This window comes from Zeus faber (genome assembly GCF_960531495.2).
Source record: "Zeus faber genome assembly, chromosome: 13".
Classification (NCBI taxonomy): Eukaryota; Metazoa; Chordata; class Actinopteri; order Zeiformes; family Zeidae; genus Zeus; species Zeus faber.
This window is the reverse complement of record NC_137198.1, coordinates 202,928-215,904: the sequence shown is the minus strand read 5'-3', so window position 1 is coordinate 215,904 and position 12,977 is coordinate 202,928. Positions and strand designations below refer to the sequence as shown.

General features: G+C 40.2%; 1 protein-coding gene across 3 annotated transcripts; it reads right to left on the bottom strand.

Annotated features, from left to right (window-relative positions):
- Positions 1-2,099: 2,099 nt before the first annotated feature.
- Positions 2,100-10,068, bottom strand: LOC307239598 (uncharacterized protein). Of its 3 annotated transcripts, none has more exons than XM_080013067.1 (18): positions 9,957-10,068; positions 9,785-9,837; positions 8,504-8,579; positions 8,159-8,331; positions 7,769-7,849; positions 7,611-7,667; positions 7,034-7,231; positions 6,735-6,920; positions 6,215-6,269; positions 6,007-6,097; positions 5,780-5,921; positions 5,557-5,661; positions 4,699-4,798; positions 4,444-4,597; positions 3,846-3,920; positions 3,353-3,452; positions 3,143-3,261; positions 2,100-2,659 (listed from the first exon to the last, which is right to left on the bottom strand). In XM_080013067.1, exons 1-18 carry the CDS (start codon positions 9,982-9,984, stop codon positions 2,254-2,256), a joined length of 2,199 nt encoding a protein of 732 aa, XP_079869193.1. In that variant the 5' UTR covers positions 9,985-10,068; the 3' UTR covers positions 2,100-2,253. The 3 variants fall into 3 exon arrangements, with proteins under 3 accessions (XP_079869193.1, XP_079869194.1, XP_079869195.1); XM_080013068.1 differs by having other exon boundaries at positions 9,785-9,865; positions 9,957-10,051; XM_080013069.1 differs by having other exon boundaries at positions 2,473-2,625.
- Between the last annotated feature and the right edge of the window lie 2,909 nt (positions 10,069-12,977).

Here is a 12,977-nt window from a genome sequence, read left to right as displayed (position 1 = left end):
ATGCCCACGTGTGTCCAAGCATTTCCTCTCGGGTCAGGACTCAAGGCCTTCTCTCGGCTAACCACCTGAACGCTTTGCTCCTCTGCGCTCTGTGATTTGAGGTAATTACTCAGCTATTTCAGCGGGGTTTTGTAATTGACACCCCAAATGTTGCAGAACAAGTATGTGAAGAAGAAATGACCTCGAACGGCTTGAGTCAAGCAGCGGAGCCTGTGGGGATTTGGGGAGAGAATGGACTGGACACAAATTCCACCGACGATATAAAAAACAAAACAAAACAGTGAAGCCAAGAGTTCTGGGATTAAATGGATCTTATTGTTAACAAAAAAATCATAGCGACTTTTTTTTAGACTTATCTAGCAAGATAAGAATGCTTTGCTCAAGGACTCTTCAACGGGATTGAAACCAGCAGTCTTCACCCCTTCACCACTAAGTGACCACTCACTGTGATGCGGCCTCAAAGCCACGCCAGGACGCTTATTATGGGCCGCGTGCAGGGAAATTCAAATTTTAGTCTGACGCAGTAGTTTGAAATGCATGGGTTGAGCTTTGTTGGTCGCCTCATATATCTGAAGCAAACTGGAGCAAAGCAAACACGCTCCCATTGGCTGCATCCTATTCCCCTTAAAAGTTGGTGCCTCAGTTCCCCTGCCAGGTACTTTCTTCTGGATGCCGTTTCACATGCTGCTCCACGGCTTCGACCAGCTGGAGCCTGGTGTGGGATACACTGCGTACCACTGTGTTCTACTGGCAAATGTCAGGAGAGTTTTCCAGCAATGTCTCCACTGAACTCAAGCCCAAAATTGGGGCAATAGAGGCCGACATTCAAATATGCAGACCGGTAGTAAATATTAAAATTGTATCAAATAAAAGTCAAAAATATATCACATTTGTAAAGAAACACTAATATTATGACCAGGCTTGATGTGTTTAATCAGAGAAGTCATATTTCACATTTCTAGTGCACAGTACCTGCACCACTCTAACTCACATTTTTAAAATGTTTTCGGCCACATCTCTTCTTTGCATCTATTCCTGCTGTCCTCAAAGGTCATTCACATTCATCTGACCTGACTGTTGAGGTCAGTAAAATGAAGTCCACTAGAAATTGGCACTTTCCTCTTATTTTGAAATTTCAGTGTGAAAAATAGGCTTCAATTTCACAACAATTCCACCTGATAACGTTGCCCGAGATGTGAATTGGAGACCAACTGACTCATGTAGAATATACCTTGGAGCAGTCACTGGACATGTTCTGAGAGATGTAATTGGCTGTGGGGAAGGGGCGAGTCGCGTACAGAAACAGGACTTGTGATTGGCTGTAAGCAGCACCGCTATTAATATTGAATTATTTTATGTGATGCTATTTTGTAAACAAGGGGGGAAAATGAGGATGAATATGTGCTCTATTACATGTAAACGTTTTGTTTTTTTTAATTAGGTAAATATTCACAGTATAAAGTGGTCTGATACTAAGCCAAATTGTTTCCATGTTTTGCACCTTTTGCACAATGTTTGCTAAGTGGTACATGTTAAGTAGTATCTAGTAGTATTAGTATTTTTTATAAGTAAAATGCTATTGAAAAGTATAATACATGAATTATTGTAATCTGATTTGTACCATGACAATATAACTTAGAAAATAGTATTATCTTTGTTATTATCCTTGGATGCCATTGGTTTAAGTACTGTTTGTGTACATACTACAGTGTTAACTGTGATGATGCTGTGAGAATAAATTAAAAGCTTCTTAAGTTTCACTGACACTGATTATGTTTTTATTCTATTTCCCTTTTTGTTTGTTTTGGCCAATACAGTGAAATATGCACAAATTGTTCTTATTTAGAGGAATCAATGCGGAACCACAACAACTTATTCCCAACGTGGAAGGTAGAGTTAATCCTACAACCCAAAATATCTTTACTTCACTGTGTTGTCTCAAGAATAATGCCCCGTAAGCAGCCTGATGCAAATCAAATGCTTTGTGATCCAGTAGTAATGAGTAACTGCTGCCACGCGGTGGTCACTGAATACAACTACATAAATGTTTTTGAATTAAAATACATACAACAGGAAAGAATATCTACCAAAACACTGCAGAAAATTAAGCCACGCGCTTTTAATTTCAATTCAGGGTCTAAATTCAGAATGATTAATGTACATGACAATGTGGATTTTTTGTAAAAAGAAAAACTAAATTTGATGCATTACATAAAAATCCCAAAATGACTCCCCAATGCCAAAGGTAGGGAATTAAGAATGCTTAGAGCATGGTATACATAGAATTTGTCCAAAACCACACTTGAACCAAAAGTACAGTGCTATTATGTAAACATAAGGTAATAAATTATAAATTGTTGAGATAGTTTTTAAATAATAAGTAATTAAAGTCAGAACTGGAATCAAATTGGTGGCAGGTACTGCAAATGAAAACTGAAAATGACCAAAAACGTGCACAAATTTAAAATTGTAAATGTTAAAAAGCACGAGTACAATCCGGCTGATGTTGGCTTGCTCCCCAGGTGATTTTTCTGGCAGTTTGGTCTTAATTTGGCCTCCGTTGATATTGTTGCGCTCCAGGACACTCCTCCTGCTTCGATCAGCTTGTATACTCACTGTGTGTTCCTGTTCACAATGATCAGGCCTCATTTCCAGAGTACTTTCACACAGAAAACAAACTTAAACTTGGTTGATTGGCACATTTCAAGCAATAAAACATGATAAAAAAAATAGGGATGCAACAACTCTAATCTTTTTGGGACAGGGTACAAATACTTAAGTCTTGGGTCTTGCCGATGGAGATTGCGATGGAGATGGAGATACGAGTACTAAGATTTCCAGTTAGAATAATAGTGACTATCAGACCCTGCGTGTTTATCATTTTTCATTCATTTATTTATCGACTGTTTATTTTTTCCAAATAACAAAGTCAGATACAACATGAAACCTGTCACTGAGTTTCAGTGAAAGTGAACCTGGAACTCACTGTTCCAGTAGATTCTTTAGTGCGATTTTGTTTCGTCAATTTTGTTTTAAGCACATGATCGGCAGCAAAATTGTAAAATATTTAAAATAATTTGTCCATGTTAAATTACATAACTCCTGGGAACCATGATTCACAGTTATGGTTGTGTGTCCTTACCTAGAGGTGGAGGCTGGTCTGGCGCGTGAATTAGTGGTGGCCCATTTGGACACGCCCAGCTCAGAGTGGATTTTATTAGGAAAACGGACCGCCAGAGTGGTGCCCTCTACCAGCAAGCCCTGCAAACACATGGACAAATGAAAATAACCTTAAACCTCAAAGGTCCCCACTAGCTGCTTTCAAACTATTAGAATTGGATTAAAAACCTACGTTCATCAGCTGGACGGCTTTCTCAGAGTCTTCCTTCCTGGTGTAATGCACAAAGGCACACTGTTGAGGCAGCATCTTCACACTATGCACAGCACCAGCTCTGAGTGAACGGGCAGAAAAAAAAGGAGAGATGAAGACAGAAGGAGGGAGAACTGGTAGAGAGTCACCTTTTAATTATTGCTTTGGGGCATTTTGGGACACTAAAAATGCAGGTGTTACAACAGCAAAAACAGTGCAAATCCAGAAAGAGATGAAATAACATCAAGTCTTAAAATATTTATAGCTATGTATCTATCAATCAATCTATTTAAATTGGTGTTTATGGAGTGATGGGGGCCCAGACCCCCTCTGTCAGGGCCCCCACGTAACTATTTCACTCCAGGTAGCATCCTACTTGGCCTTTACAGATCACAACCTGAACCTGAAGGTGATGAAATCAAAACTAATGAAAAGACTTTGCAAAGGAAGGAAGGAGGTAGAATCAGTGTTTCACCTGCTGAAGAGGCTCTGAAGTGTTAACTGAGTGACTGTAGGCGCCAAGGATCCGACCCAAACTGGAAAAAGCTCCCTTGAAAATTAGAAAACAATAAATGAGTCTGTAACTACCACTTAACCTACTTTTGCGGTTAGTAGTTTGTTGCCTTTTGTCATTTGTTGATTGTCACGTTGGACTGTAACAGATACAAAGTTGACCTTCACAGACGTACTATTAAACACATAGTTTAACTCATCAACACATCTGATAAACATCATTCTATTCCTGTGTCGTGTGTTCGGATGTGTGTGTTAAGATGTATTTTCAAATGTTATTGAATATTGTTAACATGTGTAGTTAACGGTTACAATGGAACTGATTGCAGCTACAAATCCAAGTAATGACGATGAAACCGCTCTCATATAAACACATAAATAAGAAATAAATAAGTAAAGGTTGACACGGAATAAAAAGACAAAACATAAGAATGAAGTTAATGCAGACTTGTAAAACACCCTGCACACCTTTTAAAATAGAACCATAACCCTAATCTACCATATGAGATGTGGTCATATAACAGTCTTTCATGTTGAATAGTGATTTCCAGCATTCGTACGGTTTGAGGTTGTTCTGCAGCGTGGGTGTCAGGGGTCGAGGTGAAGAGTTGCTGGCAAGGACTCTCCTCCCCCTACCAGGGGGTAAAGGGACGTGCTGCCACTCGTCATCTTCCTCCTCTAGCAGCTCAACAGAGTTATTACTGGAACAACGTTCTGGAGACATCCCACACGGAAGTATTTAGACAAATTGATAATACCACAGAGCACAATGCCTTATTTTAAGTGTGTGTGTGTCGTGTGCACACTCCTACAACCTTGTGTAGATTCACAGGTAAAAAGAGCGTCAACAGCTTCCTCCAGCGTGGGGTGATTTTTTAAAGCTTCCGAACTCTGTGCCCAAGAAAATCCCATTTCCTGAAGAGGAAACCAGAGACACATTTTCCAATTGTTGGCCACAGGCATTCAAGGAGTAATAGGCAACTTTCTTGCTTTTATTAATCATTATGAAACTTATGTTGATAGCACAATGTAATGTCTATAGAATAATGACACCACCTGCATTTCGATAGTTCCCTATAAGCCGCCATATCACTATGCATCAGCATGAAAATGAACGATTTGCAGCAGTGCGTCAACCATGTGTAAACATGAGCTGGAATGATGGATGGCGGAGCAATCTACTCCACATGCATCATAAAGCAGCTCTCCTTCACTTGTATTTGTTTACAATCCAGTCTTCCTCGTTCCAACGTGGACGTATCGCAGCAACGAGTGCGAGTGCGGCACTGCATCACTGCCAACGTGGTCAATGTGGCGTCTCTGTATACATGTCTATGATTGCACAACCAAAATAAATTTAACTAAAATTCTGACAATTTAAATTTACCTTTTATGTGAACGGGCTTCCTTCCTATTTCCAAAGTGCGTTGATCATTTACACTGAGCGATTGTAAAGTCATCTGGTTGACTTTGCAAAAGCGCCGCCAAAAATGATACTAATTGGAAGCGCTGGGGGAGGTTTAAATGTTGTCTATTGCTCCTTTCACTTTATTATTTTTTTTAGTTTGTTGTTTTTCAATTGGAGAACTTGAACATGCAGCGATGTGAGGACATTGCACTCTGACAGTAGATTAAAAAGAAAATCACATAAAAGTTGCTTTAGTTTCCAGTACCATAAGGTGTAAAGTCTGCGCTCGCTTCAGTTCCTTAGCTGCCTCGATGCTGGAGTTCTGTGTTCTCAGAACCTTCTGGTAGGTCAAGGATGCTTCATAATAACGCTAGAGAGGAAATACAGGAAATATTAGGAGTGAAACTAGGGCTGCGGGTACTAGTTATGCCAGTAAATATCGTGAAAACAGTGAAAGCAGAAATTAATCAAAAGTCTGAATGATTTACCTTTAGCCCGCAGAGAGCTTTCCCTCTCCGAAATAAACCTTTTATCCAAGTGGGTTCCATGGAAAGCGCCAAATCAGCATCGAGAAGAGCTTTTTCATAACACTGCATTCGCTCATAACACAGTGAACGGTTTCCAAATAACCTGCAACACAACAAACAAAATCACATCAGCGGTGGCTCCTGACGCAGCTTTACTCGACATCCACAAAACAAAACTCAGCTCTCACTTAAACTCCTTTGGATTGTATTTAATGGCCTCAGTAAAGCATTGCACCGCCATCTCAAATTGTCCGCCAGCGGCAAAACGATTTCCAGCACCTGAGGATCAGGGGAGGAGATTCCCCCAAAAAACATTTAATTTGTCAATATTATTTAATTTAACAGGAAGCAAAATAGTATCATGAAACGTTTTGTTCACACATGTGTATAACTTACATGCAAGCTCTGTACTTTTTTGGGAAAAATCTTCTGTTGGGGTTTTAGTTGTTTCCTGTATATAAAATATGTGCACAGGAAGTTTACTTAAGATAAGATAAAACTATTTCTGGTGTCACAGTAGCAAAGAACAGTTGTCAACAGTTCAACAAAGGGAAAAGATTTAAGATGGAGATAAAAATTTAATTTTAGTTTGAAGGGTTTTCCAGGTTTCCAGTAAAGGAAGCAAAATTGTCGTGTTTTTTTTATTTTTTATATCTACATATCTATATCGATATCTTTTGTTGCCATGGCACAGTTATTACAGATTTCAACACAAACATAATATATTTTATGGTTCCTTAAATACTGAAAATCACATGGAAGGACATTACCTACCATAAATGTATTACATAATTAACCCTTGGATTAACCTATTAGGAATATTTGGGATTTTATTCTTCTATTTTTGCCACTTTAACCAATGTTATTGAGAAAAGATATTTCATTTATTTTAACATTTTAATTATTTTCTGGTTACCTCTTTAATAATGGTTTCTTCTTTTACTGTTTGGAACTGTGGCTCTTCAGATTCCTTCTTGTGATGCTGATAAACTTCTACCTGAGTCTTAATTTTCTGTTTCACTTTCCTTTTTGTTTTGGGCGGCTTCAAAGGTTCCTCCTCAGCCGTATGCTCAGGTGAGGAATAAATTGAGTTATTATCATCCTGTAAAGGAAGATTGAATATGGGAACAAATGATGTGTGAATTGAGAAGAACTTCAGCATGATTACGTTGTGTGGTTACACAAACTAATAAAAAAACATGCTTCGATACAAACCTTGGGTTTCTGCTCTTCCTGTTGGATCATTTCAACATCGTCACAAGAACTGCTCTCTGCATTTTCTGCAGCCACGCTTTTATTTTGCGTTCTACGAGGGACAGCACCATTGGATTCCTTGGGCGGAGTTTCCTTATGACTTTCTGAAGGTTGAGACTGGCTCTGCTCTTCGCTCTGCTCTTCTCTCTGCTCCTCTTCCTGCAAACACACACAAATGTATTACACGCAGCATTTCTTAATCAAAACATCTTTTACATTCAAGATCTATTACATTTCACTGCATATATGTATGTGACAAATAAGAAATCTTGAATCTTTTTAAATGTTATACACAAATTCAAAGGACGCTGACAAAGGGGAGATCTATTCTCAGGGCAATGGGACTTTGACCTTTGAGTGCCATACTAACCTGAATGACTAACAAACAAATTGTAAACGGTAAACCATTAAGCAAACACACCCAAATACGCGAGGCATTACATTAAATCTGGGCTCATTGGTCGTTGTGAACAAAATATGTGAATATAAGATATCCTTTGATTGTGTCAACACAAAAAATCCAATGCAGTTTACTTACGGCTAGTTTATCTTTGACTGCATTTTCCTTTTCCACTTTTTTTTTCCCCTTTTTACGCTGTAAAAGAAAACCGTATTCAAAATATTATTCAAAAACATCCTCAGTCTGCTTCATAAAGATCGATTAACTCAGTAAATTAGATCAGAGCAGACACGCACCAACTTCTTCAGTTTGTTTTTATTTGCCTTCTCCTTCTGCCTCTCTTCTTCCTCGCATAATTCCAAAGCATGTCTGTCAGCCTCCAAAATAAAAAAAATAAATAAATCACAAAATCCATGTGAATGCCTAATCCAGTACATGAATACATTGCCTGTACTTTCTGTCTATAAGAGCTAGAGCATGGTCCAAGTATGAAGTGGAAGGTTTTGTTTTTAAGATATGAAGCAACAACGGCGTCTACAAAAGGCAACAATATACTCACAGCTCAACAGAACGAAAAAGACAATAAGACAACAAAAGAGTCTTTTGAGTTTGGATGTGATTGTGTGTCCAAGCCAACAGACCTAGTCAAAGGGGGCGAATTTCCCCCCGTTGAACCGGTACAGTACCTCTTGGGTCAGTTGTTTTATTTGCGGGTGGGGAGCCAACAGTCTCTGTTCAGCATTGGGTAACCACAAAGAGAGACGGCCACGCTCATCCTTGTACTCATCATCGCTGTCGGAATACACAATGTCATTGTGCAGAGCTGCGTCAATGGACCGCAAAGCACGAAAATCTAAATCTGTAAAATTGCAGAGACAAGGACACCCACTGGCGTAAAACAAAATCCCAGCCCAAAATAATCAAAATTTCCAATATTCAAAGATTATTTTAAACATCTTTATGCAATAGAAAGCCAAACCAAATGTAACCCCAGTCTTTAAAAAACAAAACAAACCAAAAAATACACTCACTAAAAAAAGTGGAAGAAACAGCATCAAGGAATGAGCCTTGAAAGGAATCCCTGCTTATAAGGTCGACCATTGTCTCCTGAATTGAAAAACAAAGTAGATCTGTTATTTGAAACGTACGTACAAATAAACACTCCCTTTAAAATTTAAAGCAAGAACTAAGCTAAAAAGCAGAGCATCTCAGAGACTAGGCATAGCTGTGTAAAATGTCTTGGTCCAATCATAGACCTACTGTCGACAAGAACATGAACAGATCATTATTATTACCTAGATTTTCCTTAGAAATTTTGAAAGATAGGGAAAAATATAAGATATTTGTGACTGGCTCACTCCCTTAACTTTGTTTTTGACATAACTCTCCTCCCATTGAATTTACTAAGCTTGCAAGTTGTTTTGCAACTTTCAAAGCTTGCAAGCAGTCCATTTCACTATGTTTAAGTTCTTTAAAATATTAAGACAGTAAAAGAAAAAGCCATGCTATATTTCACAAATGGATATACTGTACGTGGTTTAACAACAAGTCATGTAGTTATGCTTATGTGGCACTGCCCCTGTAAAAGATCAATGGGTTTTTTTCCCACCTTGTCTTTGTAATGTATACATACATTTGACATTTCACTGCACATATGTGACAAATAAACCTATTGAATCTTGTATACAATCCGTATCCCTTTAATGCTTTGACAATCATCATCATCATCGCCATGCCCTCCCCATGGCGACTTAAGTACCATCATCCATTATTTCTTATCTTAATATGTGGTAATCGTCTGCCAGGAAACTAACAAAATATGTCTATGCAACAAGCTGAAGAGTGGCATAGGCAATGCAAACTTTGACAAAAGTCAAAAGCAGTGTCGAGGCATTGTGTCCAACAAAACCAGGCAGCCAAGATTTGAAGGTAGTGCAGCAGGATTATGTACAATATATATACCAAAATGAATTTAGCTTTGGTAGGTTGCTTTGACATTATCTTAAATCTTAAGTCCCGGCCCTTGGTGTGAGATGGAGAAACTCAAGGTGCGTGTTCCTATGCAATCCCCGTCCTGCAAACTCCTTCATGGATCGCAACACTGGGTCGGGAAAGAAAAAAAAAAAGCTTAAAACCTGCGACTCGCGTCTCTCTCGGTATAACCCTGCCACTAGTTTTAACTTGAGCCGCCTCAACAAAAGGCAACTTGTCGTTAATCGTGCATGTGTTGACTAAACGTGCGCCTGGCAGCTGGCAGTTCCTGTAGACCAGACGTTGACATTGACCTGACAGCGGCTTCCTTCAATACTCACGTGTGCCCGCATTAGTCTGGAGTTTTCTCGGGTCCTGGGGATACGAGGAGCGCCTGTGCATGAGGTACAGTCACATCAGAACTATACGGATGAGTCAGTGAAAACTACGAGCAAGCTAAACAGCTCGCCGAGACACTGAGCGAGGACATATTTATTAAAGCTTTGTTGTTACCTGCACGATTTCCCTGGTTTCTCTCCATCTTTTTAGGGATTTTCTACGCAATTCTTAAAGAACGTCAACGGGGGCGAGGTATTTCTGGAGCTACTTCCCGGAGCTGCCCGTCGCATCCCGATGACGTGAGAGCCGTCATGCCTTTCGTTGACGGCACCAGGGAGCTTTTGCTGCATTCCGTGGCCACTCGGAAATTGCCACTTCCGAGTCGCGCCACTCCCAACTTCAGAGCTATTTCTTCTTCTTATTATTATTATTAATTTGTTTGTTTGTGTGTTTATTTGTCTACAACTAATTTCACGCGTTTGACCATTTCTGTTACCGTCTGAGTATTAATATTAAACGTCGCATCTCTTTTTAAAAAGCAAAATAAATTCACCGGAATTAATTTGATGGAAACCCTACATTTTCGTCTAACGTTACTCCAGAACGGGAGATTCGTGTTCTCCCTCTTCGAATAGTCGAAGTCTGGGAGGTCTCAGAACACGAATCTGCAGACAAATGTGAAATGACAAATGTCTGCAGACAAAAAAACACTATGCGATTTCCATTTCTAAAACTACATTCTACCGAACAAGGCTCTCGATCTCACACATCCCTTGATGGTAAAGGCTTTTCAAATTTCGCGGCACTTCATCCCATTCGCAACCGCCATTGCTTACGCTCACACCGTTCAAACGCTTCGCTGGGCCAACGTCCAGTGGGAAGCCTCGCATGAGCAACGACATGCACAACAAATCGGAGTCATGGACGTTGGATATATCTGCAGCCGTTATGAACCCCATACGCATTAACGGCAAAAGTTTGAACCTCACTAGTAATAACAGATATCTAAAATCAGAGTTTCTGGCTCGTCAAACTATAATTCCATTCCACCATCTTTGCTTACCCTTGCTCCCATGTGCGCAAGTAACGTAAAATATCGGCGTAAGCAGTTGGACGATTCGCGCTGGGCGAAATGACTGATTTGATGGATTAATACAAGATGTGTCCGTCCGCTACCGCATAACATAAGGTGCGACGAATAAAAGTTACGTCTTCAATTTTGCAACATGCATTTATACCGCGGGAAATTGCCATCAAACGCAGCATCGGCTTGCCGAGCGGTCCTCAGGACGCGCACGTCTCCAGTGACGTGTCGGTCGCTCCGCTTCTTTCTTTCTTTCTTTCTTTCAATACGACTAAATATTTATATGTATTGGAGATGAGGTTGCATATTTATTTCTTGCAACAAATGAGACTAGAATGCTTCGTGCTTCGGATAGTTCAATAGGAATATAGCGTTCAACACACGTGTGTAATAGTGTCCGATGGTTTTAAAGTATTGAATGTTTTTATAACAATGTAAAATTGGTATGTGCACACATACCAATCATAGGTCAAAACATTTCTGAATTTGGCTGAAGTATAAAAGCCAGAAGTGGTACTGACTGAAGAGCACCAAATGACCTGGCTCTGGCTCAGGCTCACTAAACAGCTGGAATTCTAAGCTTGGACTTAAATAACTTTGGGTGATGTTGTCACAAAGCGCCCTGCTCCTCCAACTAATCACAAAGCGTCAACGTTCTTCTAATTCCGTTTGGATTACAACTTTTTTCCACTCATTTCTGCTCCACACAGATATTGATCATACTCGAACAACAAGGGGCTGGTCCCCTAATTACAGCTTTGACTCATCAAATTGGCGTTGCAGATGTCAGTAATGAATATCAAGCTGTTTTAATATTTACTGGCTAGACTAGATATTCATTCCTGTCATACCTAACATCGTTTTGACTAGTGTTGGAGAAATATCATAAATATTATCCTCCTCGAAGGATCACCAAGTTGTTCAGTTGTAGAAAACCATTCTAACCTGTTTCAATCAATTACTAAACTTCTGTTGATCAATTCAAGTATAACAATTACCTTCGAGAACTGAAGTCCGAGGCCGGGTCAGGAGCCGAGCTCAGCCAAGTCTCAGCCCAGCCCGTGGAAAGCCCTGGAAGCCCTGGAAGCTCCTATCCTTCTTCCCTGGATCCTTATATAGTCTTATCTAAGCAAGTGGTCACAAAAGGACATATGGATCACAAAGAACTGACTCCAACCAGAGGCGAACAACATGAACAACAGCTACGCAAACGGAAAAGTACAGGAGCAACATGTGCGCGACTGGTCACAAAAGGATATTTCCAACCAGAGGCGCCATATTATTTCTAACACTAGTCGGAACGACGTTATAGATATCTTCAATAAAAACTGACTTGTCACAATGTAATTACAACTAGTCAAAATTACATCATATCTGTTATGTTAATTCTGTTATGTTATTAGTCAAACTAAGCTGATGAATGTTAAAAGGCTTGCCATAGAGAATGTGTTCAGTTGCCTCTGTTCGGGAAAACATGGGCCCCCGCAGCTAATGTGTGTTGGCCTGGTTAGATTACACGTGTGTATGTGGTATAAGCGTATTCAAGAATATTATATATGTGTGTTTGAAAATATTATAATTTAAAATAGAAAAACATTGGATACAAGAATAGCTAGAATATCAGCAAATATATGTATGCCTATATAATAAAACAAATATGATCCTAAGCATTTCATTTCTACCACCAGCGGTTCTTAAGTTAATAGACAAAACGTGGTCGTTATAGCTCCTCCATTGTCTCCGCCTATGACGCCCACAACCTCTGAGCCCCACTAGGAGCAGGAGCATCATGGACAGGTCGCCAGGCGTAAACCGCTTCCTGGTCTTCTTCATCATCCCACACACCTGGGATGGCGGGTCGGTGTGGGGGCGTGGTTGGCCTGGATGGAGTCCTGACGGCTTGCACCTGGTGGCTTGGGATGTGCTTCAACCTGGCGGGGATGGGGAGAGAGCCACCATTAGCCTTCCGGTGCCCCTGGGGGTACTACTTGCCATTGTGGGTGAGGGTTGTGGTGTGGGGGGCGGCTGTTGGCCTTTTGCTTCTCTTTGGCGGGTGTCCCGGGTGCTGGGGGTGGCGGAGGGTCTGTATACCTGGTGGCCTGCCGACATCG

Coding starts and splice junctions, on each gene's coding strand:
- LOC307239598 (XM_080013067.1), bottom strand. CDS start 9,984: ATGGAGAGAAACCAGGGAAATCGTGCAG. Junction 7,232..7,610: donor CAGTCAAAGATAAACTAGCC/GTAAGTAAACTG, acceptor GTGTGTTTGCAG/GAAGAGGAGCAGAGAGAAGA. Junction 3,921..4,443: donor CTGCAGAACAACCTCAAACC/GTACGAATGCTG, acceptor CTAATTTTCAAG/GGAGCTTTTTCCAGTTTGGG.